This window comes from Bos mutus, chromosome 25 (assembly GCF_027580195.1).
Source record: "Bos mutus isolate GX-2022 chromosome 25, NWIPB_WYAK_1.1, whole genome shotgun sequence".
NCBI lineage: Eukaryota > Metazoa > Chordata > Mammalia > Artiodactyla > Bovidae > Bos > Bos mutus.
The window spans coordinates 4,775,631-4,798,104 of NC_091641.1; the positions used below are offsets into that span (position 1 = coordinate 4,775,631).

The following is a 22,474-nucleotide window of genomic DNA, read 5'->3' on the forward strand; positions in this document are numbered from 1 at the left end:
GCGGAAAATGTCAAGGGTCAGGATGCGGTTAGACCGCAGCAGAGGACCCTTTCTATGGGCTCGTGGTGGGCGGGGGTGGGAGGGGTGGGGGGGTGGTCAGTTTAGAGAGAAACACAACGGCCGTGACTTCCCCTCTGAGTGGAGACCCCGTGTGCGGGCTCTGGAAGCTGAGTTTGCAGTAGCTGAGACCCCGGGCTGCAGAAGTGAGTACCTGGCGCCCCACCCACGTCGGGTGGGCCGGAGGATGGCCCTCTGCCAGCCACGTCGTGAGGCCACGTTCGGGCCTGGGGGTGCAGCTGCGTCACCCTCTGCTTCCCGAGTCACCGTCCCTCCTGCCCCTGCCAGGCCTGCGGCACCCCGGCGGCCGGGCAGCGGTGTCTGGGGACAGGTAGGCACTGGACAAGCCACACTGGCCGTGCTAGTCGTCCTCCGCCTTCCGGCGCCGGGGGGGTGACTCGGCCCTGGACGGCCTGCGAGCGCTCAGCCTCCTCCGGAGGGAGGAGAACGTGTCCCCCAGGACCCTGCGCAGCCCCGAGCCGTCGCGGCCACAGGGCAGGTCCTGCCGGGAGGCCGGGAGCCGCCCCGTGAACAGGTCCCAGGGGGCCAGCGCGTCCACGGCGCCATCCACCCGCTCCAGCTCCCCCTCGCTCACGTCCCTCTCCAGGGCCTGGATGCAGGCGGCCAGCCAGCGCCCGTGCTCTGCCAGGGCCTCCCCCGGGCCCTCCGCGGCTGCCAGGGAGCCCAGCCCGTCCTCAGCATCCAGCTCGAGGCCCGCGGGGAAGGCCTGGCTCCAGGCGTCGGGGGACAGGGGCTCCGACAGGCTGCTGCCCGGCTCCGAGTCGCTCTCACAACACAGCCCCGAGTCTGCACTGCAGGGAAGGGTGTCCTCCGACACAGACGGTTCCCCCACCGCCGCTGGGCTCGGCTGCGTCCCTGCTGCCGCTTGTGTCCAGGCGTAGAGTCTCTACGAGGGAGAGACACAGGCTGAGCTGGCCTGACCGGCCACGTCCCTTGCCAGGGAGCCGCCAGGAGACCCACTCGAGGAGACCCCACCATGCCCGTGACCCCGGGCAGATGTCAGACTAGAACCTCTAAAGACAGCAAACTTGCAGGAGCTTTGCAAGCCTGACATATTATTCACGGTTTTCATGATGAATGGATAAGGATGTGTCACATATATACAATGGACTGTTACTCATACAATGGAATATTACTCAGCCATTAAAAAAAGAATGCCATTTGTAGCAACATGGATGCAATTAGATTATCATACTAAGTGAAGTGAGTCAGAAAGAGAAAGGACAGAGGCCATATGAGATCACGTATATGTGGACTCCGAAATACGGCACTAATGAGCCTATCTATGCAACGGACTCACAGAGAAGATTTTCCATTGCCAAGGGGTAAAGGGTGGGGGAGGGAAGCAATGGGAGTTTGGGATTAGCATATACAATTATATATAGGATGCATAAGCAAGGTCTTGCTGTATAGCACAGGAAACTCTAGTCAGTGTCTTGGGATAAAGCATAATGGAAAAGAATATGAAAAAGAATACATATGTATATAACTGAATCACTCTGTGACTCAGAAATTAACAGTGTAAATAAACTATGCTTCCAATAAAAGAAGAGAAAAAGAAAAGGAATCACCACCTGCCTGTGACCTGTGAATTCAGAGCCCCGTCCCCGGGTCTGCAATGGGGCCGATGACCCTGGCTCCCTGGGCCCTTCCGGGCCCCGCTCCCCGCGGCTCCTCGAGCCGGCAGCAGAGGGCAGCACCGCCCGCCGGCCCGGCCCCTGCCCGGGTGGGCGGGATTACTCGCTGCCCGCCCCTCCACGGCCGCTCTGGCTTCCTCCGCTCCCGTCTCCGCCCAAGCAGGGAGAAAGCGATGCTGCGCGGCCCCTCGGTGAGGCCGGCGCCGCCCGCGGACAGCCGTGCAAGGACGGGTCTAGCACGCGGTCAGTGCCCGGTAGAGACCGGCTCTAATTAGAGTTGCTGGGAAACAGAGGAGCCTGGCGCCCCCGATCCCCCTCCGCCGCGGGACAGCCACCAGCACCCGGCCAGGCGCCCGGCCGAGGACTCAGCCGGATCCCGAAAGTCCCCGGAGTGACAGCGCGGGCGTCCACACCGCGCCTTGCCCACTCACCGCGTACCGTCCCCGGCCCCGCCCCTCACCTCGTTCCCGCCCCGGCCCCGCCCCCTCACCTCGTTCCCGCCCCGGCCCCGCCCACTCACCTCGTACCCACCCCGGCCCCGCCCCCCCACTCGTATCTGCCCGGCCCCTCCCACTCATCTCGTTCCCGCCCCGGCCCCGCCCATTCACCGCGTTCCTGCCCCGCCCACTCACCTTGTACCTGTCCACCAGCCTGAAGCCCAGCAGGTGCTGCAGCTTGCGCAGGCAGATGGGGCAGAGGTCCAGGGGCCGGCGCAGGGCCTCGTCCACGCGCAGCGCGCCCTGCATGAGGCACCGGAGCCAGCGGCAGTTTCCCAGGCCCAGGAGGTGACACAGCTCGTGGCACGTGACCTGAGGGAGACCGGGCCACCGCCTTGCAGCCTGGAGCCCGCCGCCCACCAGAACCCCGGGACCCCTGGGGAGGGGCACACGCTGGCAGAAAGGCCAGCTCTGGGGGCCTGGCAGCATGGAGGTTTGGACATCAAAGAGGCAAGGGCTCAAATCCCAGCCCTGCCTCTTGAGAGCCGTGTGACTGTGGACAGAGCACTTGGCGTCTCTGAGCCTTAGTGTCCATACTCCCTAAAGTGACGGGTGGTCAGCACATTGTGAGGAGTGGCTGTCCATGCACGTCCTTCTGTCCGACTCCACCTCCCAGCCTCTCCCGGGAGCTTGCCGAGCCCCCAGCCCTTCCCCCTTCCTGTCGGCCATCCTCTCCCACCACCTCAGCAGCACGGCCCCCGGCCCCTGTCCGCCGTCCTCTCCACCACCTCAGCAGCACCTGGCCCCCGTCCTCTCCACCACCTCAGCAGCACCTGGCCCCCGTCCTCTCCACCACCTCAGCAGCACCTCAGCAGCACGGCCCCCGGCCCCTGCCCCCGTCCTCTCCACCACCTCAGCAGCACGGCCCCCGGCCCCTGCCCCCGTCCTCTCCACCACCTCAGCAGCCCCTCAGCACCTGGCCCCCGGCCTCCACACCCACCTTGCAGCACTGGACCATCCCCAGGGCGCTGAAGCACACGGCCTGGCCTCCATCCTGCAGGGGCACCTCGGGGCCATCGGCAGCCGCCTCCGCCTCCACCTCCACCAGGTCAGGCGTGCTGGGCCCTCGCGGCAGGAACTCCCCCGAGAACCGGGCAAAGCTGCAGACGCCCACTTCTGGGGGAAGGCAGAGAGGCGGGGGTGCCAGGCGTGGTCTCAGCTCAGGGAGCCCAGGGGCAAAGCTCCCCGCCAAGGAGCACAGGTCCTGAAGGCCCCGCCCTGCCAGGTGTCCCCATGAAGGCGGCCTGGGGCAGACACCTCCCCTCCCGGGGAGGGGCCCTGGGAGCCGCAGCGAGGGGCCGACGTTCCCGGGAGCTCCAGGCCTGTGCCCAAGCCACAGGGCGGAGGCAGGGGCCCCGGGCGCTGGCTCACCGTGCCCCGGAAGGAACGTGCCGAAGGTGAAGGTCCAGGCCTCGCAAGGGTACAGGTCGGACAGCGTGAGGCCCAGCACACACAGAGCATCCCCCGGCTTGCTGCTCTTCAGGAAGGACAGGATGCCATCTGTGGAGACAGGGCCAGAGGGCACAGTGAGGCGGCAACTGGGCGCCCCCGCCCTCAGGCCATTCCCCTCTTCCCCTGCCTGGCACCACCAGCTCATCCCAAAGTCAGACATGCCGGTGACATCCCGTGAGGAACGGTCAGAGCTCAGAGCAGCCAAGGTGCACGGCGTGAAGGGGGCCAGGGGCCTGGCCTCCTCAGGGACAAGAGAGCGCTCAGGGTCTCTGTTCCCAAAAGTGCTTCACAGGAAGAGCCGCGGCAGCCCTGCGCAGCTGACAGACGGCCCTGGAGACGCTGCCTCTCGCCCCCGGGACCCGCGCCTGTGGTCCTTTCGTGGCAGAAGGGACTTGGCAGATGTGATTAAATGAAAGGTCTCCCAGAGGGAAGGTGATCCTAGATTATCCAGCTGGACCCGCTGTAAGACCAGGGTCCTCCCGGGAGCAGCAGGAAGGTCAGAGAGAGACCTGGAGGGGCTGCAGGGCAACGAAGCTGACCTTGATTTTAATTCAGGGAGACTCTGATCCTCGGAGCTGTTAAGAGAATGCGTGTCATTTAAGGTGTTAAGTTACTGCTGAGTAACTACGCATAGCGGGCGTAGACAGACGAGATGCCAGAGATGGAGCTGGGACTGGTGGGGACGTGGAGGAGCCCAGAGACAATGAGCAGAGCAGTGGCAAGTCTACAGCCAGGAGAGGGTCTCGGAGTGATCAGAGCGAGAGGGAGCGAAAGATCCTTTCCATGAGGTGTGGCTATAAAAAGGGGCAGAGAAGAGGGCAGAGGTGAGTCAAGAAGTAGCAGCAGCTCCTCTCCGGGAGAGGGCAGAGGGCTCGGGCAGGGCCGTGATGTGGAGCTGGGCGTCCACCCGTGGACAGGGGGCTTGGGGCTGCAGGCCAGCAGCCGTGCAGGGGGCGTGGAAGTTCCCCTCTGCCTGCATTTCCTCCGCTGGAAAAGCAAGGTCAGAAATAAGAGGAAGGCGGAGACGTGAGGGCCCCAGGCTCACAGTCCCGCGTTACGAGGGGACCGCACAGGCAGGAGGCAGATCTCGACAGCCAGAGCGGGCATGGAGCCAGGGGCTGGGCCTGACAACCTGGGACCCATTAGCCATGCAACAGGGCACGTGGAGCGCGAAACCCCGGGGGAGGCGTTGCGAGGGAGCTGCTTGAAGCCCCAGCTACAGAGACGACCCTGCTGTCGGTACTGACGAGGCCTAGCCCGGTGCTGTCCACAGGAACACAGTGTGAGCTGAACGTGTAGCTAAGACTTGCTGCTGCTGCTGCTAAGTCACTTCAGTCGTGTCCAACTCTGTGCAACCCCAGAGATGGCAGCCCACCGTCCAGGCAAGAACACTGGAGTGGGTTGCCATTTCCTTCTCCAATAGCTAAGACTTACGTTTTACTAATTTTAAAGTTGATCAGGGCTTCCCTGGTGGTCCAGTGGTTAAGAATCCACCTTGCAATACAAGGGACGCCGGTTCGATCCCTGATCCAGCAAGATCCACCATGCTTCAGCACAACAAAGCCTGTGTGCCCCAACTACCAAGCCCACACGCTGCAAGTACTGAAGCCCACACACCCAGAGCCCGTGCTCCGCACGGAGAGAGTAGCCCCCACTCGACAGGACTAGAGAAAGCCTGCATGTGGCAGTGAAGACCCAGCGATGCCAAAAAAAAATAAAATCTTTAAAAACTAAAAGATCAAATGGATTTTAGCATATGCATTTTAACCTAACATATCCAAAAATTTAATATATCAAATACTAAAAAGTTAGATTGTTTACATCGTTTTTCACGCCGAGTTGTCAACGCAGGTGTGCGTCTGTGTGCTCAGCAGCCACGCGTGGCCGGCGGCCACTGTCCGGACAGCCCAGGTCCAGGTATGACCTGAGGCGAGTGGCCGAGGCCTTGGAGGAGAGACCGAGAGGTGTCAGGTCTTGGGGTGGTGCTGACAGTGATGCCTGTTAGAGGTTGAGCTGTGACCCCCAGAACGTGACGCGGAAGTCCTGACGCCCGGTACCTGAAACCTGACCTTATCTGGGCCCTGGGTTTGCAGACATGATGGCTTCCCTGGTGGCTCAGAGGTTAAAGCGTCTGCCTCTAATGAGGGAGACCTGGGTTCGATCCCTGGGTCAGGAAGATACCCTGGAGAAGGAAATGGCAACCCACTCCAGTATTCTTGCCTGGAGAATCCCATGGACGGAGGAGCCTGGTGGGCTACAGTCCATGGGGTCACCAAGAGTCGGACACGACTGAGCGACTTAACTTTCAAGTTAAGAAGTCGGCGGGGTGGGTCTGATGCAGTTTGCCCGGAGTCATTATTAGACAACGATAGACACACACAGGCTGTGAGGCAGCTTCAGGCGAGGGACATCGAGGACCGCGGCCACCACCGGGGCTGACCAGGAGGGGGCGGGGGGACCCTGGAGACATCAGAGGGAGCAGGACCTGCTGACCCGGGCCAGGATTCTGGCCTCCAGGCCGTGAGATGATGCAGTGCTGCTGTTCTAAGCCCCCTGGTGATGTGCTTTGTCACAGTGTCCCCCGGAAACAAACGCAGCCGCGAAACCATGGAATCTGCCACAGGAGTTCAGCCCCTCACAAGCTCTGCGCCCCACCTGCCCCGAGCCTTCCTGGGTCCCCTTCCTTCCCTGCAGTCCATGCAGTGTGGGACTGGGGGTGATCTATTCACCAAGCAGAGGGCAGACTTCTGGACCCCTGCATCTCGGCGCTGGGATCTCCAAGGCCCCTGCGGTGGGTGGGCGGATGCTGGGTTCCTCCCAAGAGGGGCAGAAGCAGCCACAGGCGTGAAGACGTCATGCGGGGCAGGGAGGGGCTGGGCCAAGCCAGTCAGTGCTCAGGCCCCACTCAGACCCTGAGGGGCGGGGGTGGGAGGGCTGTGCCCAGGAAGGGGCTGAAGCTACAGCCGGAACACAGAAAGGAACACACCCCCTTGGGGTGGCACCCACCCTGAACGCCCTGCAGCGACCGCCGGGGTGGGGGGGCCCCCCTGCCCCCCGGCCCCGGCCACTAGAAGACGCCGAACGAGCCGGGCTGTGGGGCCTGACCGGTGCACACATCACACGCACTCACCCGTGTGGAGCTGGAGCCTGTCGGGGTCCTGACCCGGGCGGGACGAGCAGTGGATGGAGGCGGCCGCCACCGAGGGCAGGCATCTGACCTGCAGGCCCAGGAAGAAGGCCTCCGTGCAGCTTCGCAGCTGGTCCAGAAGCACGCTGCCCGCTGGACCCTCGCTCAGACCTGGGGGCAGAGCAGCACCGTCAGCCCTGCCCAGCCCCTTGTCCCCTCCTCAGAGCCCCCACCCGGGACACCGACCCAGGTGGGAGCCAGGAGACCTGTGAGAAAGCGGCCGCAGGTACCCAGAGGCTGCAGGTTCCCATGGGCTGCAGGTACCCACGGGTGCAGGTACCCATGGGCGCAGGTACCTATGGGCTGCAGGTAAATGTGCTTCCGAGCGAGGCTCTGCTTCCGGGGCGGCAGGGCGGCATGGAAGGTCTGGAAGTCCTCAGGGGCCTCGGGGCGGCTAAGGAGCCAGTCGAAGGCCGTGCGGATGAGCAGTGTGCCAAAGAGCGTCCTCTGGGGGTTGTAGGCCTCGGCCAGGAAGAGCCTCTCGGCCGGGGAGAAGGCGGCTGTGTAGAGCTGCCGCAGGGCGGGGTCAGTGGACAGCAGCGCGTCCTTCAGGGCCCGGGGCCCGAAGCTGAACTCCTCGGCCGGCCGGCACTGCAGCATGATGGGCCTGGCCTTGCAGGGCGGCTCACGCACCGCCCAGGGCCTGGCCACCGGCTCGTCTGCAGCCTTCCTGGGGGCCGAGCGTGGCGGCCACGCGGGCTCCCCGCTCACAGACTGGGAGTCGAGGACCCGCGAGGCCTGGCTCCACCTGGCGCTGGGCCTCCTGGCCTGTCGGCGCCTGCAGGGACAGGGATGTGCTCCACTGAGCCCCTGGAAGTTCCCCAGCACCGTGCCAGCAGGGGAGCCACCAGCAGGGAGAGGGGAGGCCCTGAGCCCCTGGGGAGGCCGGGGGGTAGGACGGCGGGGAGGCTGGTGACCGGTCACTGCACTGAGAGGGCTTCCCCCAGACCAGAGGTGCGGGCCAGCGCCTTCGTGTGGATCAGAACACTGCCCCCTCCCACCGCACACCCTGCAGAGCGTCCAGGAAGGGCCCAGCTGCCTGCGCTTGACTGAGTCTCCCCAAAGACGCAGGGGTGGGGCGGGGGGAGCCTCGCCAACAGAGATGGAGGGGGAGTCGACAGAGAGAACAAGCCGGAGGAGCCGCACAGAGAACAGATCGGGACTGAGGCCAGAACGGCAGAGTCCTGATTTAGAAAGTCAGGCAGCGACGCAAACCCGCAAACCCTTCTCTACAGAGCAGAGTGGCGAGGCCTCCCAGCCCGCGCTGGAGAGACAGCAACAGCCTTGCTCTTGTGGGAAGAAAGAAGAAAGGAGCCCACACTCCTCTATGCGTGTGTGCTCAATCGAGCCCCACTCTGTGCGACCCCAAGGACTGTGGCCCGCCAGGCCCGCTGTCCGAGGGATTCTCCAGGCAGGAATCCTGGAGGGGTTGCCATTTCCTCCTCCAGGGGACCTCCCCGCCCAGGGGTCGTCCCCTCCATCTCCTGCACTGGCAGGTGGGTTCTTCATCACACAGACCGCCCACCTTGTTAACCCCGGTTTAAAGCGTTGATCCAGAAAAGAAACTCACACGTACCCACTCATATATGTACAAATAAATATATATACATGTATTCATATAGAGAAGAAAACTAGGTGTATGTATAATTTATAAACCTTCCTCTGGAAAATTATATATGTATGATTTTTTCCAGGGATGTTATACACATGTGTGCATATATACTCACATACTCACACATACGGGTGTATTCTCTTCAGAGTTACTTGCTGGCTTAGATGAGGGGAAGGGAGCCAGGACTGAAGGCTTACTGAGATTCCTGCCAGTGGACAGCATTGCGTATTTCTCTCTGCACATACATTTTACAAATGTAACATCCAATTGTGTGCGAAATCTTACATCCTCTTGACTTAGTGTATGATGAGTGCTCTCCCAAATCCTTAAACAGCCTATTTTTTTTAATGTCATTTTAATGGCTGGCTAAAAACCCTGCAATGTGTACCTGGGTGTGTTTCCATCTCCTCAGGAGACGTTCCTGGAAGATGCTGCGTATGGATGTTTAAGGGCTCTCCGTCTGTGCCACCAAACTGCTTTCCAGAAAGGTCACGCCAGTTTGCAGCCCCATCACCCGCCAAGTTTCTAAGTGCTCAGCAGCAAATAAAAATCATCACCAACAGCACTAAATCCACAGCTCTGCTGCAGACAGGGGGCTGGGGACAGTTACCTTTTTCAAGAGGGTGAAACTGAGGCAGAATAAGGTTAAAACTAGCAACCGAAGCCATGAGCTCCACAGGCAGTGCCCCGGTGAAGAATCCATCTGCCAGTGCAAGAGACATGGGTTTGATCCCTGGGTCAGGAAGATCCCGTGGAGGAGGAAATGGCAACCCACTCCAGTTTTCTTGCCTGGAGAACCCCATGGACAGAGGAGCCTGGAGGGCTACAGCCCATCGGGCTGCAAAGAGCTGGACACTGAGTAACTGAGCAGGAGCGAGCAAGCAAGCAAAGCCACACCACTCACAAGAATCAGAGATGAGACCGGGATGCACCCATCTTCAAGGGCCATGGCTCCTGTTACCCGAAGCTGCAGAGCGCCACCTTCTCCAGACCCCTGCCCTGACCCCGCTCCGTGCCGCCAGACACCAGGGCGACACTGACGGTCTGTAACGGGGTGGACAGCCTGCTCCCGGGCTGTGGGGGAAAACGCCAGGCACCTGAGGACCACAGCGCCACAGCGGCGAGTTCTCCCGGGCGTGGACAGCGTGTGAGGAGGACCCCGTGAGGACGGACCGTGTGAGCAGGAGGACGTGGTCAGCATCCCCAGGGGGCCGGGCAGGCTCCCGGGGTGGAGCCCCTGTGGCACCCTCCCTCCAGCTGACCGTCACTGAGTGGGGCTTGGCCTACACCTGTGGACAGAGCAGAGGGCCCTGGCTGGGGGGCTTAAACTCTAGAGATCCGGGGCAGACAGGAAGAGAAGATAAAAATTAAGGATTGTCTGGTGTGTTGGAAGGTGATAAACGCTACTGGCGAGGAGAGGCTGGCCGGGGCTGGGGCTCAGATGGCCGTGGCTGTGTTGCCTTTGCAAGAGGGTGACCAGTGTGGGTGTCCCTGAGGAGGCACGGCCTGAGCAGACTGGAGGGAGGAGCCGCATAGAGGGGAGCCTGGGAGAGGTCCCAAGTGGAGGGGCATGTGCAAGGGCCCTGCGGCACACGCCCGCGTGTGCACGCACAGACACACAGGGGACTCAGGGCTCTAGGAAGCCCTCCTCCCCTGTGTCCTGGGGGTGGAGAATAGCCCTCCAGGAAGCTTTAGGCATGGTCAGCGGGCTCCGGGCTCCTGGCTGTCCGGGACTCAGGGCCACAGGCACAGAGGGGCTCTCGGGAAACCCTGAGGAGGGAGTGCTCTGAAGGCCAGCAGGGCTCTGGCCTGAACGTGACCCTCTGAGCTTCAGCGCCACTGGGCCTCATTTCCTCGCAGGCACACAGGCCTGGTCCCACTGGCCTCCCTTGCCCAGAGCGAGGCTGGACCGGGCAGAGAGGAGGCAGTGCCAGCTCGCGTCCAGGGCCAGCCTGGAGCATCTGACACCACGCGTACCTCACCGACCTGCTCTGGCTTCTGGATGCAGGTCGTGGGCTCTGCACGGCTGCCCCGGGCTCTCCCAGACCCTCCGCTCACCAGTACCCGCCCCGCACGAGCTGCAGCCGGACGGGAGGCCTCGCCGCCGACCGTTGCGGCTACCCCACTGCCTGGTGTCACGGGCCATTCAGAACTATGCTTTCTGTAACTGAGTGACTATAAACTCCTCCTGTGGGGCCGCGGGAACCTTCCGGATGCCCAGAGGGTCTGCGTCTCAGCCTCCCCCACGGAGGTGAAAGCGGGACCGAGGCCCCCAACAGAGGACACCCCTCCTCTCAGCTCCACCGTGCTGCAAACCCCAAGGTCACTTCTGGACCCAACACCTCCTCTGAACCCACCGCTTCATGAAACAGAGCTCTCAGTAGTCACACGTCTTACAGGCAAGGGTACGGAGGCTCAGAGAGGGGAGGCCACTTACCCAGGGCTGCACAGCTCATAAGACACGGCGCTCCAGGCTCCGACAGAGGTGTAAGGCAGACAGTAAACGGCAATAAATATTGTCCGTGTCACTCTGGGACTCCCTGCCAGGACCTCCTCCCCCGAAGGGTCTTTCCTGTGGCGCCCACTGCCCGTCACAACCCACGGACCCCGCTCGAGGACTTCGGTGCCAGAGAGCTCCGCAAAGCCTCAGGAAGTGAAAACCGCCTGCTTTTCACCAAAAATTCAAGGGCCAGGGGGTGACTTGGGCCCACACTGTAAACCCCAGGCTCCTCCCAGGTGTGCAGAGAGGGCCAGGTCGTGCGGCCCACAGCGACCCAAGGCACAAGCGGAGTTTCCACCCCAGGAACCGACTACAGCGTCACACCCCGCGGGGGATCCCGAGAACGTTGGGTCATCCGGTTACATCAACCATCTTCTGCATCTGAACTTAAAACCAAGAACCGTGTCAAACGCAGGAACACAGCGTCCTGCCTCCGTCGGCAGCGCACACCTGGCACGCACATCTGCGCCATCGTGAAGGCGGTTTTGACCTGAGGGTCCCCTGCAGGGTCCCTGGAACAGACTGTGAAGACCACTATCGCACTGAATTCTCTACCTGGGACAGCTGATCACAACCCACGAGAACCACGTGGGCACGCCTGTGCCTGGAGCACCCACATGGGAAAACCAGGCCTGGCATGAGCCAGAGACACCCCACAATACCCCTGGGGCAGAGCCGCTGCCCTGCCAGCCATGTAGAAGAGCCTGGAAGAAACGGGCCTTAGCTGCGGACTAGTGCGGGCTGGGGGTCCAGGGGACAGGAGGCTCCAGGTCGCGCCCCAGGGTGTGTGAGATCCTGTCCACTCACTTGGGTCCCACTCTCTCTGGGGTCCGTCCACCCATCTGCCCATACAGTGTTTCCTCTCAAGAGCCCCGGGCGGCCACATTCCCTTCCTGGGTCGCTAAGCGAAACCCTCGTGGGACGCTTCAGTCCTGCCGGGTCATCTCTGCACAAGACCACCCCTCGTGCAGAGGCAGAAGCTGAGCGTGGGCAGAGATGCAGCCGCAGGGCACTGACGGAGGGAGCTGCCACCAGAGCAGGCGCTTCCCCGCCCTCCCCGCTACCTGCACACCGTTAATCTTGGCAACAGAGAACGTTCCGGAAGGGAGACCTCCAGAAACACGGCTGTCTTTCCTGCTCTGCGACATCCATGGCTCTCCTCTGTATACACTGTCAAACGGGACCCCAGCCACCTGCCTGAGCCCCGCCCGCACCGTCTCACTCAAGCTGCACAACACGGGGCGGCTGGGGGTGCTGATATGGTGCCCATGTCTCAGATGGGGAAACTGAGGCCAGGCCCCATTTCAGAGACTTGCTTCACAATGGAGCTGGAACTTTTTTTTTTAACCCCAAATCAACGACCTTTAATTTTAAAAAGTAACATGCTCAAATCAGCAAACTTAGGAAAGAGCCAGAACTCTTAACTATCAAGAGTTAACCTGGTTAACTCTTAACTGTCAAGAGTTAACCTGGTTAAGTCTTAACCAGGTGGGATCTCTCTGCCCTGCCCCTGTTAACACTGGGACTGTGGCCACACTTCTCAGCCCGCCTCCCCTCTCCCTGAGGCACCCACGTCCCCCTCACCTGTCCATGGTCCTGCTCAGAGGCCAGGGAAGGACATGTGTTGATTCCATTCCCACAGGAGGGTCTGCCCCAAAGCCTTCGGCCAGGCACCCACTCCCCTGCCCCCAACCGGGCAATGCCTTAGAGTCAGAGGCAAGAAAGCACGCTCTGGTTCTTGCTATTCTGAATACGCTTTGCAAAACATCCCGGCAGCTGCAGCGAGCTATTCATCACCGCCTGCCTTCCGAGCAGCCCCGTGCTGGAGCCATGTAAAGGCTTTGGGGTTTCACACTTCTCAGGCTTCCGCCTGCTCAGAGGGGCTCCGAGGGCTTTGACTGCAGGGGCCTGGCTGGGCGGCAGACCCCTGCTTCCTGCAGCTGCGCCCACCTCCCGTCCACCCCACCACCAGGCGGACGGCTTCCTCCCTGTGACGGGCCGGCAGGACCTGTCCTCCCCAGCCCAGCCCGAAGGCATTCCCCAGTTCTGCATCTCCGCAGAACCCCATGCCCGGCTTTTCCGGCTGGAGGTGTTGCCTGTTTTCCTGGGGAGCAGCAACTAAGCCTCCTCCCCACTAACACCGAGCGGATCAGGGGGCCCCTCCCCACCCCCAGGCTCGGGGGGAGGCACTCCATGCCCACCTGGGCCGGCCAGGCAGTGCCCTCTTCCCGTGCCTGGCCCCGGGCTCTCCCACAGCCTGTGAGCCCCCATCACCAGGATGGAAGACAGCCCGCGGGTCGCCCTCCCCCCGGGAGCCGAAGGCCAGGAGGGGTACTCCGAGCCCTCTCTTTCCACCGGCTCCCCTCTGCCAGGACCAGGCCGGAAAGTTCCCAGGCGGGCGCGGAGCACAGAGCGCAGCACTGCACCAAACCCTCCTGGGCGCCCCGGTCCGCGCCTCACCTCCCGCGGGCCCCGCGGACCCCGCTCAGGAGCGCGCCCGCCGCCGCCAGGCCGTCCTCGGGGCTTGCGCGGTCTCTTCTAGGTCCTCGGGCTCCCCGCCGCTCCCCGACCTCGCTGCCGGCCAGGCCCAGGGCGCGTGGGCCACCGGAATGGGGAGGGAGGCCTCGTGACGTCAGCACCGAGGGGCCGCCCGTGGGTGCCGCCCCCCTCCCGCCGCTCTGGGGCATCACGCGCGGGCCACAGTGGGCAGGGTGCTGGCAGGGGTCCCTGGGCCTCAGACGTGGGCTTACAGGCGCTGACCTCTGCTGATCCCCGTACAGCCGGCCAGGGACGCCCCTGCCACTCGCAGAAACACCGGGGGAGGGGCGGGGCCTGAGATCTTAGGGCCACACAGATGAGAGGGGTAAACCAGAGCCACCCAGAAGGGCCCCTGGTGAGACAGGTAAACCGGATCTGCCCAGGGAAGGTCCCCAGGTGAGACTGGTACGGCGCTGGCATCAGGGTTACCCAGCGCTGCACGGCCATAGCTCCAACCAATGCCGCACAGCCTAGCCCGGCCATTACTACCCCCCACCCCACCCTGGGAACCTTGTCTGGTGGCCTCCCTATTAAAATGTGATAATGATTTTTTTTTTTAGTATATATATGCCAGGCATAATATATACACTAAATGCTTTAAATGTATTATCTCAGGTCTGTGAGATAACTATCCTTTTTGTCTCCATTTTATAGATGAAAAACTGAGAAAAAAAAAAAAAACTGAGGAGAGGGCAGGGGAAGGGGCAGGCCCAGCCAGAGGCAGAGCAGCGGGGCTGAGCACCCCCAGGGGGGCGCAGGCGGGGACCCACCCAGCAGCCTGGGCTCCGTGTTCGGTGCCCCTTTACAGCTGAACGCCATGGGCCCCCGACACGGTCCAGTGGGTGTGTGTCCTGGGGGCTGAGAGCAGGGCACCCCAGGGTCACCTGGGTGACCGGGAAGAGCCTCCCGCCTCCTGGAGGAGCTTTCCCCTGCATTTTGGGAGGCGAGGAGCCGCCTGCCCGGTTTCCATAGTCTCTCCCCAAAAGGGTCCTGTCTGCGGGGGCGGGCCCCCCGAGGGAGGGGCCTGGTCCTCAGGACACGTACCTTGAGTGAGGGCCGCCATCTGTCCCGTCTCCGGCTCATCGTGGCTGGTCAGCAGCCTCCTGCCTGGTCCCCAGAGCTACCTGGGGCCACCACCCCAGGGTGGGAAGAGCCTGGCCGTGAAGGCCCGCATCATCACGGGCCCCAAGGGGGAGACGCTCCCTCCAGCTGCCCTTTATCTCTTTGGAAACCTTTACGATAAGGGCTTCCTTTGAGGCGAATGTTGCCCCGGCTCTGGACTGCCAGCTCCCAGGCCTTCCCGGCAGCCCGCCCACCCCCGCCTGCCTGGCCTCATTCTGGAGAAATGCCCCACGCGTGGCTGAGGGGTGTGTCACCGTCATCCCCAGCATTGCTGGGGAATTTTGTTTAAGCCTTAAGAAACGATCCTATAACAATAGACATCCATTGTAGAAGATGCGAAAAGTTCTAACAAATTTAAGAAACAAAAAAGACCCCATAATCCAACCATCAAGAGGTTACTTCTCTTAACTTCCTATTAGACATGCTTCAAATAATTTTTCTCTCAGCATTTACACAGAATTTTTAAGGAATGCGCTCTGCATATTTTGCTCTGCTGGAGGCTTTATCACATGATACCTTTCCCTGTCAACTGCCAGAAATCAGAGGTTCCTCAAAAAACTAAAGATGGCTCAGATGGTAAAGAATCTGCCTGCAATGCAGGAGACCAGGGTTCAGTCCCTGGGTCAGGAAGATCCCCTGGAGAAGCGAATGGCAACCCACTCCAGTGTTCGTGCCTGGAAAATCCCATGGACAGAGGAACCTGGCAGGCTACCCTCGATGCAATTGCAAAGAGTCGGACATGACTGAGCAGCTACAACTTTCACTTTTTCCCCCCAAAAATGAAAAGTTGCCATATGATCCATCAGTCCCACTCCTGGACATAGATCCAGACCAAACTCTAATCCAAAAAAAGACACACAGCCCCACGTTCACCGCAGCAGATTCACAACAGACAAAACAGGGAAGCAACCTAAGCGGCCGTCGACACAGGAGTGGACGCAGAAGATGCGGCCCTCGTGCACAGTGGAGCGCCACTCGGGCGTGAGAAAGAACGGGATAGTGCCATCTCCAGCAACAGGGACCAACCAGAGACGATCACACTCAGTGAAGTGAGTCAGAAAGAGAAGGGCAGACACCGTAGGGTACCACTCTCATGTGGACTCTAAAATATGGCCCAAATGAACTTACCTACGAAACGAAAACAGACTCACAAACATAGAGACTAGGCTTGGGGTGCCACGTGGGAGCGGGGAGGGAGGGATTGGGAGCTCGGGGCTAGCGGGTGCAGACTGATATACAGGATGGTAGACAAGGTCCTCTTGTATAGCCTGGGGAACTCTATTCAATATTCTGATAAACCATGATGGGAAAGAATGTGAAAAAGAATTTACATGTATAACTGACTCACTCTGCTGCACAGCAGAAATTAGAACACTGTAAATCAACTACATGTCAATAAAGTTGTTTTAAAAGATACAAGTTTAAACATACGAAAGTAAATAAACCCAGTGGCAGGACTCCTCCTGAGAGACAGACGAGGAGAGGCACAGAGGGAAGGCCAGGGACACCAGAGGCAGAGGTGAAGGGTGAGGCCGTGAGCGGAGGGACCCCCGAACCCGGCAGAGCCAGGAAGGACCCCCACCCAGAGCCTCTGGAAGGAGGCCCTCCCCTGGCTTTGACTTTGGACTCCATTTAAGAAAATTAATTTCTGTTATTTTTCAAACATGTATTTGGCTGCACTGGGTCTTCGCCCCTTTCCGTGGGCTCTTACTGCGGTGCATGGACTCTCTAGTTGCGGCATGCTGGCTTAGTTGCCCCAGGACACGTGGGCTCTTAGTTCCCTGACCAATGATCGAACCCCTTCCTCTGCACTGCAAGGCAGATTCTTAACCATGGGACCCCCAGGGAAGCCCCCACGCTGCCCTGTTTATGGTCATTTGTTACAGCAGCCTCAGGAAAGGAGTGTGTGTGTGTGCGCACTCGGTCATGTCCGACTCTGCAACCCCATAGACGGTAGCCCGCCAGGCTACTCTGTCCACAGGATTCTCTGGGCAAGAACACTGGAGTGGGTTGCCATTCCCTCCTCCAGGGGATCTTCCCGACCCAGGGATGGAACCCATGTCTCTAACATTGGCAGGATTCTTTACCACCAAGCTGTAGGAAACGAATGGAGTTGGAAAATAAGAAGATGCTTCCTATGGTTATCCTAGGGTGAGGAAAACATCCAGAATGCTCTCGGCACTCAGTGGCTCCTTACAGCACTCATCTGGCCGAGGCTTGGACACCTGCTGTGCTTTGGGGAGTGGGGACCGGGCACTTCCCTTCTGTCCATGGGCAGCAGACAAGGGTGAAGACGGACGTCCTGTGGGCACAGACAGGGACAGAGGGGCTGAGGGGCTCGTGCCATGTGTAATGGGCAAGATGAGCTGAGCAGGGTCTCTGGGCAGAGATGGGGTCCTGCCGGCCAGAGGAACAGCACAGCCAAAGATCTGGACGTCAGGGTGGCAGGGCCTTCGGGGAGTGGGATCTCGGTGGTTTGGAGTAAAGCAGGCAGGGATCCAGGGGGTGGGGCTCTGTGGGGAGGTGAGAGCCGGGAGGTGAGGGGCAGGGACCTGGAACAAGGGTCTCACTAGGGCTCCGGGAGCAGTGGGTTGGGGAGGGGTAGGCAGGTGATGTTCAGGTGGGCAGCAATGGGGGCTGAGTCAGGGTCCAGGCAGGGGGATGTGGGAGCACCTCGGGCCTGGAGGACTTGGGGCCCGCCTGAATGGGGAGCAGGGGTGTGGTGCCAACCTCCTCCGGGTCGTGGGCGCCCTACTCGGGCCTCAGTTTCCCCAGGCCTCCTGGGGAAGTGCCCAATGGCCATGTAAAGTGACCGTTTCCTGAGTACCCACTCCATGCCAGTGCACACGGGGCACCCTGCGACCTCCCCCTGGAGCTCAGAGCTGGCTGGGGCTCCCCACAGCCTGGGGAACTCGGAGGTCCCCCACATCAGAGGCAGGATGAGTGGGCCTGACATGCAGCCCAGGCCAAGAAGGGCCCCCCATGGGTGTGGCGGGCAGAGCGGGAAGGGCCTCCACCTCCCGCACCCTGCCTGTGAGGACGCCTTCAGAGCTCCGGGTCAGCATTCGCTCGGGCGCCAAGGTCTGGAATCCCGTGTCCCTCAGGGAGCAGCCAGGCCAGCTGGGCTGCGGGGGTGGGCTCACCTCAGGTACCCCCAACACACACATACACCATATACACACTCACACACACATACACACTTGCACACACACACATACATACACACACACATACACATTCACACTTGTACCTAGATACACACTCACACAGACATATACACACACATACATACACACACTCACACACACATACACACTCACACACAGAGACATACACACACAGACATATACACATGTGTACACACATGTATACACACAGACATATACACACACTCACACACACATACACACTCATAAACAGAGACACACTCACACACAGAGACACACTCACACACATACACACTCACACACATACACACTCACACAGATACACAGACATACACTCACACACAGAGACATATACACAGAGACATATACACACGCGCACACACATACACATTCGCACTTATACATACAGATACACACACACATAGACATACACACACACACTCACACATGCATGCATACAGATACACACACAGACATATACACACACGCATGCACACACACACTCACACACATATACACACACATACACATGCATACACACATATACACTCACATACACTACACACACACTCACACACACATACACATACACACACACATAGACACATATACACACTCACACATACACACATGCATACACACACACACATAGACATATACATACATATATACACTCACACACATGCACACATGCATACATACACACACACACTCAGACATATACACACACCAGTGAGCCCGCCCCTCCTGGTGGCAGCAGGGGTCCCTTCCCAGCATCCACAGGCTCAGTAAAGGCTGGGGAAGGGCGTGGGGGTCCTTGGCCTCCAGAGGGCAGACCCCTGCCCCGTGTTTGCATCTGCCTCTCCTCCTGGGCCTCTTACCCCCCCACCCCCCCATCCTCACCCGACAGTGGTCCCTGCGGGCAGGGGGGCCAGAGGCATCCCACAGAAACAGAGAAGAGGCGGGGCTCGGCGGCTCTTGCGGAGCACGCCTCGGAAGCAGCTCCCCGCCTGGCGACACGGTCCCCGCAGGCCAGTCTGGACTCTGGGAACCGGGCGATGCTCCCCTTGGATCTGAATGTTGCCTGTGCAGGCTCTGGGGAAGCTTGGCCCCTGCTGTCTCGTCCCCAACAACGACGGCTCTGTCCCCAGGTGCCCAGGGCAGGGCAGGCACGGGGGTTCCCAGAACCGAGGCCGCATCCTGCTCAGCGGCAACAGGGCTGACTCCAGGCAAACAGCGGCCTCCCCTTTGCCCCACCCAGGTCCTCACCCAAGGACGTAGGCCATCCAACCCCCACCTGGGTGGTCACAAGGGCTGATGGAGCAGCCAGGACGTGGGCATCGCGGAGAGGAACACCATCTACACTCACTCTGATGGTTTAACCTGAGACCCCTGCCCAGCGCAAGTGGCCCAGCGCATGTTTGGTGGACACAGGGGGCTCGCAATATGGGAACCTGGCCAGGGATCCTGCCTGAGGCCATCTCCCTGAGATTTGGGGTGTCCTCACCCCCACAGATGACCTGAGACCCCTGCCCCACAGGGAGACCCGGGAGGCCCAGCGTCCAGTAGAAGACCTTGAGGCCATGGGCTCCCCGGGCAGGCCTGTGAGGACCCGGGGCCCTGGCCACACAGAGCCCTGCCTCCGGGGGTCCCAGCTGTGTGGCCAGTTTCAGTACTCAGAGCCCACAGTCCAGAAGCTTCTCCAGGCAGGCACAGGAGGGGTGGGAGTGGTTGGGGAAGGAGATGAGGGGAGGGTCCCAGGTGAAGGCAGAGGCTGCCTGAGGAGGCCAGGCTGCATCCGGTCGGCCCCCGAGACACCCCTCGACGGCCCCCCGCCCCAGGCCGGGCCTCCCATGGCCCGTCCAACCACACGCCCAGAGCGGGATGAAGCCACGTGGCCACAGAGCCTTTCAAGGACCCCCCGAATCTGAGGATGAAGCCCAGCCTTCCCCACAAGCTGTGAGGGTCCTGGCCACCCCGCCTGCCATGTCCCAGGCTTGCCGGCTCTGTCTGACCCAGACACCACCCTCTTTCTCCCTCTGGGGTCCCTCAGCCTAGAAGGCACCCAGCCCCTGCAACCCCGGCACGGATTCCCGAGTCAGGGTGAGCCCCAGCCTGGTGGGGGACCACGGAGCCCGGCTGCCACTCCTAGCTGCCCCCTGTCCACCCTGGCCCCTTCTCTCCCGCTTGGTCTCACCTCCAGGTCTCTGCTTGCAGTCCCACCCCCTCGCCCTCACAGGGAGGACCCCCACCCCTCACTTAGGTGTCAGGCCCCACGGCTACTTCCTCCCAGGCGCCCTCCTGACACGCACTGCCACCAACACACAATTACCTGGTCAGTCTGTCTCCGGCCGTGAGAGCACGCTGGGGGTTTTGTGTTCCCCTGAGCGGCTAGTGCAACGCCCAGCCCATAGTGAGCGCTCAGCCCAGGCGGGCGCACTGCCACGCGTCACAGCCCAGCATGCACACCCCTGTACACACCCCATGTCCCTGCCGCACACGGCTCTCCGAGCACGTCCACACAGACATGCTGGCCTCCAGGCATACACACGCATGCACATGCATGCTTGCACTCACTCCCAGCGTGCCGCACACACGCCCCTCCACACACAGGGCGCTCAGGCTGTGCACACACGGGCACACACACAGCCGAGCTTGCTTGCTCACGCCGTCCCCGCCACCCTCACTCCGACAGGCGCCTGAGCTGCTGTTTGCCGCCTCTGCCTGCTGGCGTGTTTGCCAAGCAGTTTCCATGGCGACACATCTCAGCTCGGCCGGGAGCAGGGAAGACGGCCTCAATGGAGGGGACAGGCCTCGAGGTCTCTGCATCCACCAGCTCCACCGGCAGGCAAGGGCGCGTGCTCCCCGAAGTGGAGATACCGCCCCTGCCCCAGCCTGGATGAGGCTGGCACCTGAGGAGGCGGCTCTGGAACTTCTGGGCTACATGCTCCAGGGCGAAGGTCACTCAGTCATTCAACAAACCCTATATGCCGGCTGCACAGTCACCTGAGGCACAGGCCTGGCTCACCGAAGCTTGCAGTGAGGCCAGACCGTCGTCCCGGCATCTGGCTGAAGGCCCATCCCACAGGTCAGTGGTCCCTGAGCACCGAGGCCTGGCCACCCACCCTCCACTTACATGGGGCAAGGAAGCCGTGCTCCCCACCCGCCCACCCACTGGAAGACCAAACGCAAAAGCGACCGATTTTGCACCCCCGCCTGAACCTCCATCCTCTGTGCCACAATGCCTGTGAAGGAGGGAACCCGCCCCGTAACTGGCCTTGGCCACCGGAGGCGACAGCGACACCATGTGGGGCTCAGCCACAGGGCGGTGTGCTCCTGCCTGCTCTCCCGTGGGCTCTGCGGTAGCACGAGAACAAGCCTGGGCTGGTCTGCAGCAAGGGGAGGAGACACAGGGGCTCCTGGCTGAGCCTACCACCCCCCAACCCGCCACAGAACGAGCCCAGAGCAGCAGTCCTGCCAGGTTGGCCTCAAGACCCTTCAGATACAAGAAAGCGTGGTTTTCAGTTGCTGGCCTGAGATTGCTTGTTACGCAGCAGTAGCTGACAGACACACCCTCTTCCAAGGGCCTCATGCAATCAGCACAGGCCAGAGCGCGTGGCTGTCCACAGACCCACCCTGTGCCCGAGCCTGGCGGTGGAGAGGACCACCGCTGCCTCCTGGGAGCCCACAGCACTTCAGAGAGGCGGGGTGAGCCGCCCAGGTGCTGCGATGTGTGGGAGCAGGTGGGCATGGCCACAGAGCCTGGCTGGAGCAGAGCTCCCTGTTTCCCTCCCCTTGGACACCTGTTTGCAAACATTACTTCCTGGGTAACTATGCCTCAGTTCAGTTCAGTTCAGTTCAGTTCACTCAGTCGTGTCCGACTCTTTGTGACCCCATGGACCGCAGCACACCAGGCCTCCCTGTCCATCACCAACTCCCGGAGCTTACTCAAACTCATGTCCATTGAGTTGGTGATGCCATCCAGCCATCTCATCCTCTGTTGTCCCCTTCTCCTCCTGCCTTCAATCTTTCCCAGCATCCGGGTCTTTTCCAGTGAGTCAATTCTTCCCATCAGGTAGCCGAAGGATTGGAGTTTCAGCTTCAGCATCGGTCCTTCCAATGAATATTCAGGACTGATTTCCTTTAGGATGGACTGGCTGGATCTCCTTGCAGTCCAAGGGACTCTCAAGAGTCTTCTTCAACACTACATTTCAAAAGCATCAATTCTTCGGCGCTCAGCTTTCATTATAGTCCAACTCTCACATCCATACATGACTACTGGAAAAACCATAGCTTTAACTAGATGGACCTTTGTCGGCAAAGTGATATCTCTGCTTTTTAATATGTTGTCTAGGTTGGTTATAGCTTTTCTTCCAAGGAGCAAGAGTCTTTTAGTTTCATGGCTGCAGTCACTATCTGCAGTGATTTTGGAGCCCTAAAAAATAAAGTCTCTCACTGTTTCCATTGCTTCCTCGCCTACTGGGTTGTCACTGCGGTGACCTTTCAGTCCCTGTTGCGGTCTGCGGGCTTGTCTTGTTGTGGAGCAGGGGCTCCAGGGCGCACAGGCTCTATGGTTTGGGTGCACAGGCTTAGCCGCCCCATGGCATGCAGGATCTTTCACAACCAGGGATTGGAACCATTGTCCTTTGCATGGCAAGGTAGATTCTTAACCACTGGGCCACCA

General features: G+C 60.7%; 1 protein-coding gene across 1 annotated transcript; it reads right to left on the reverse strand.

The window, feature by feature from the left end:
* Window positions 1–695: 695 nt before the first annotated feature.
* Window positions 696–13,554, reverse strand: AMZ1 (archaelysin family metallopeptidase 1). The gene is made up of 6 exons (XM_070362454.1): window positions 13,424–13,554; window positions 7,148–7,629; window positions 6,795–6,962; window positions 3,584–3,712; window positions 2,348–2,524; window positions 696–964 (listed from the first exon to the last, which is right to left on the reverse strand). Exons 2-6 carry the CDS (start codon window positions 7,449–7,451, stop codon window positions 846–848), a joined length of 897 nt encoding a protein of 298 aa, XP_070218555.1. The 5' UTR covers window positions 7,452–7,629; window positions 13,424–13,554; the 3' UTR covers window positions 696–845.
* Between the last annotated feature and the right edge of the window lie 8,920 nt (window positions 13,555–22,474).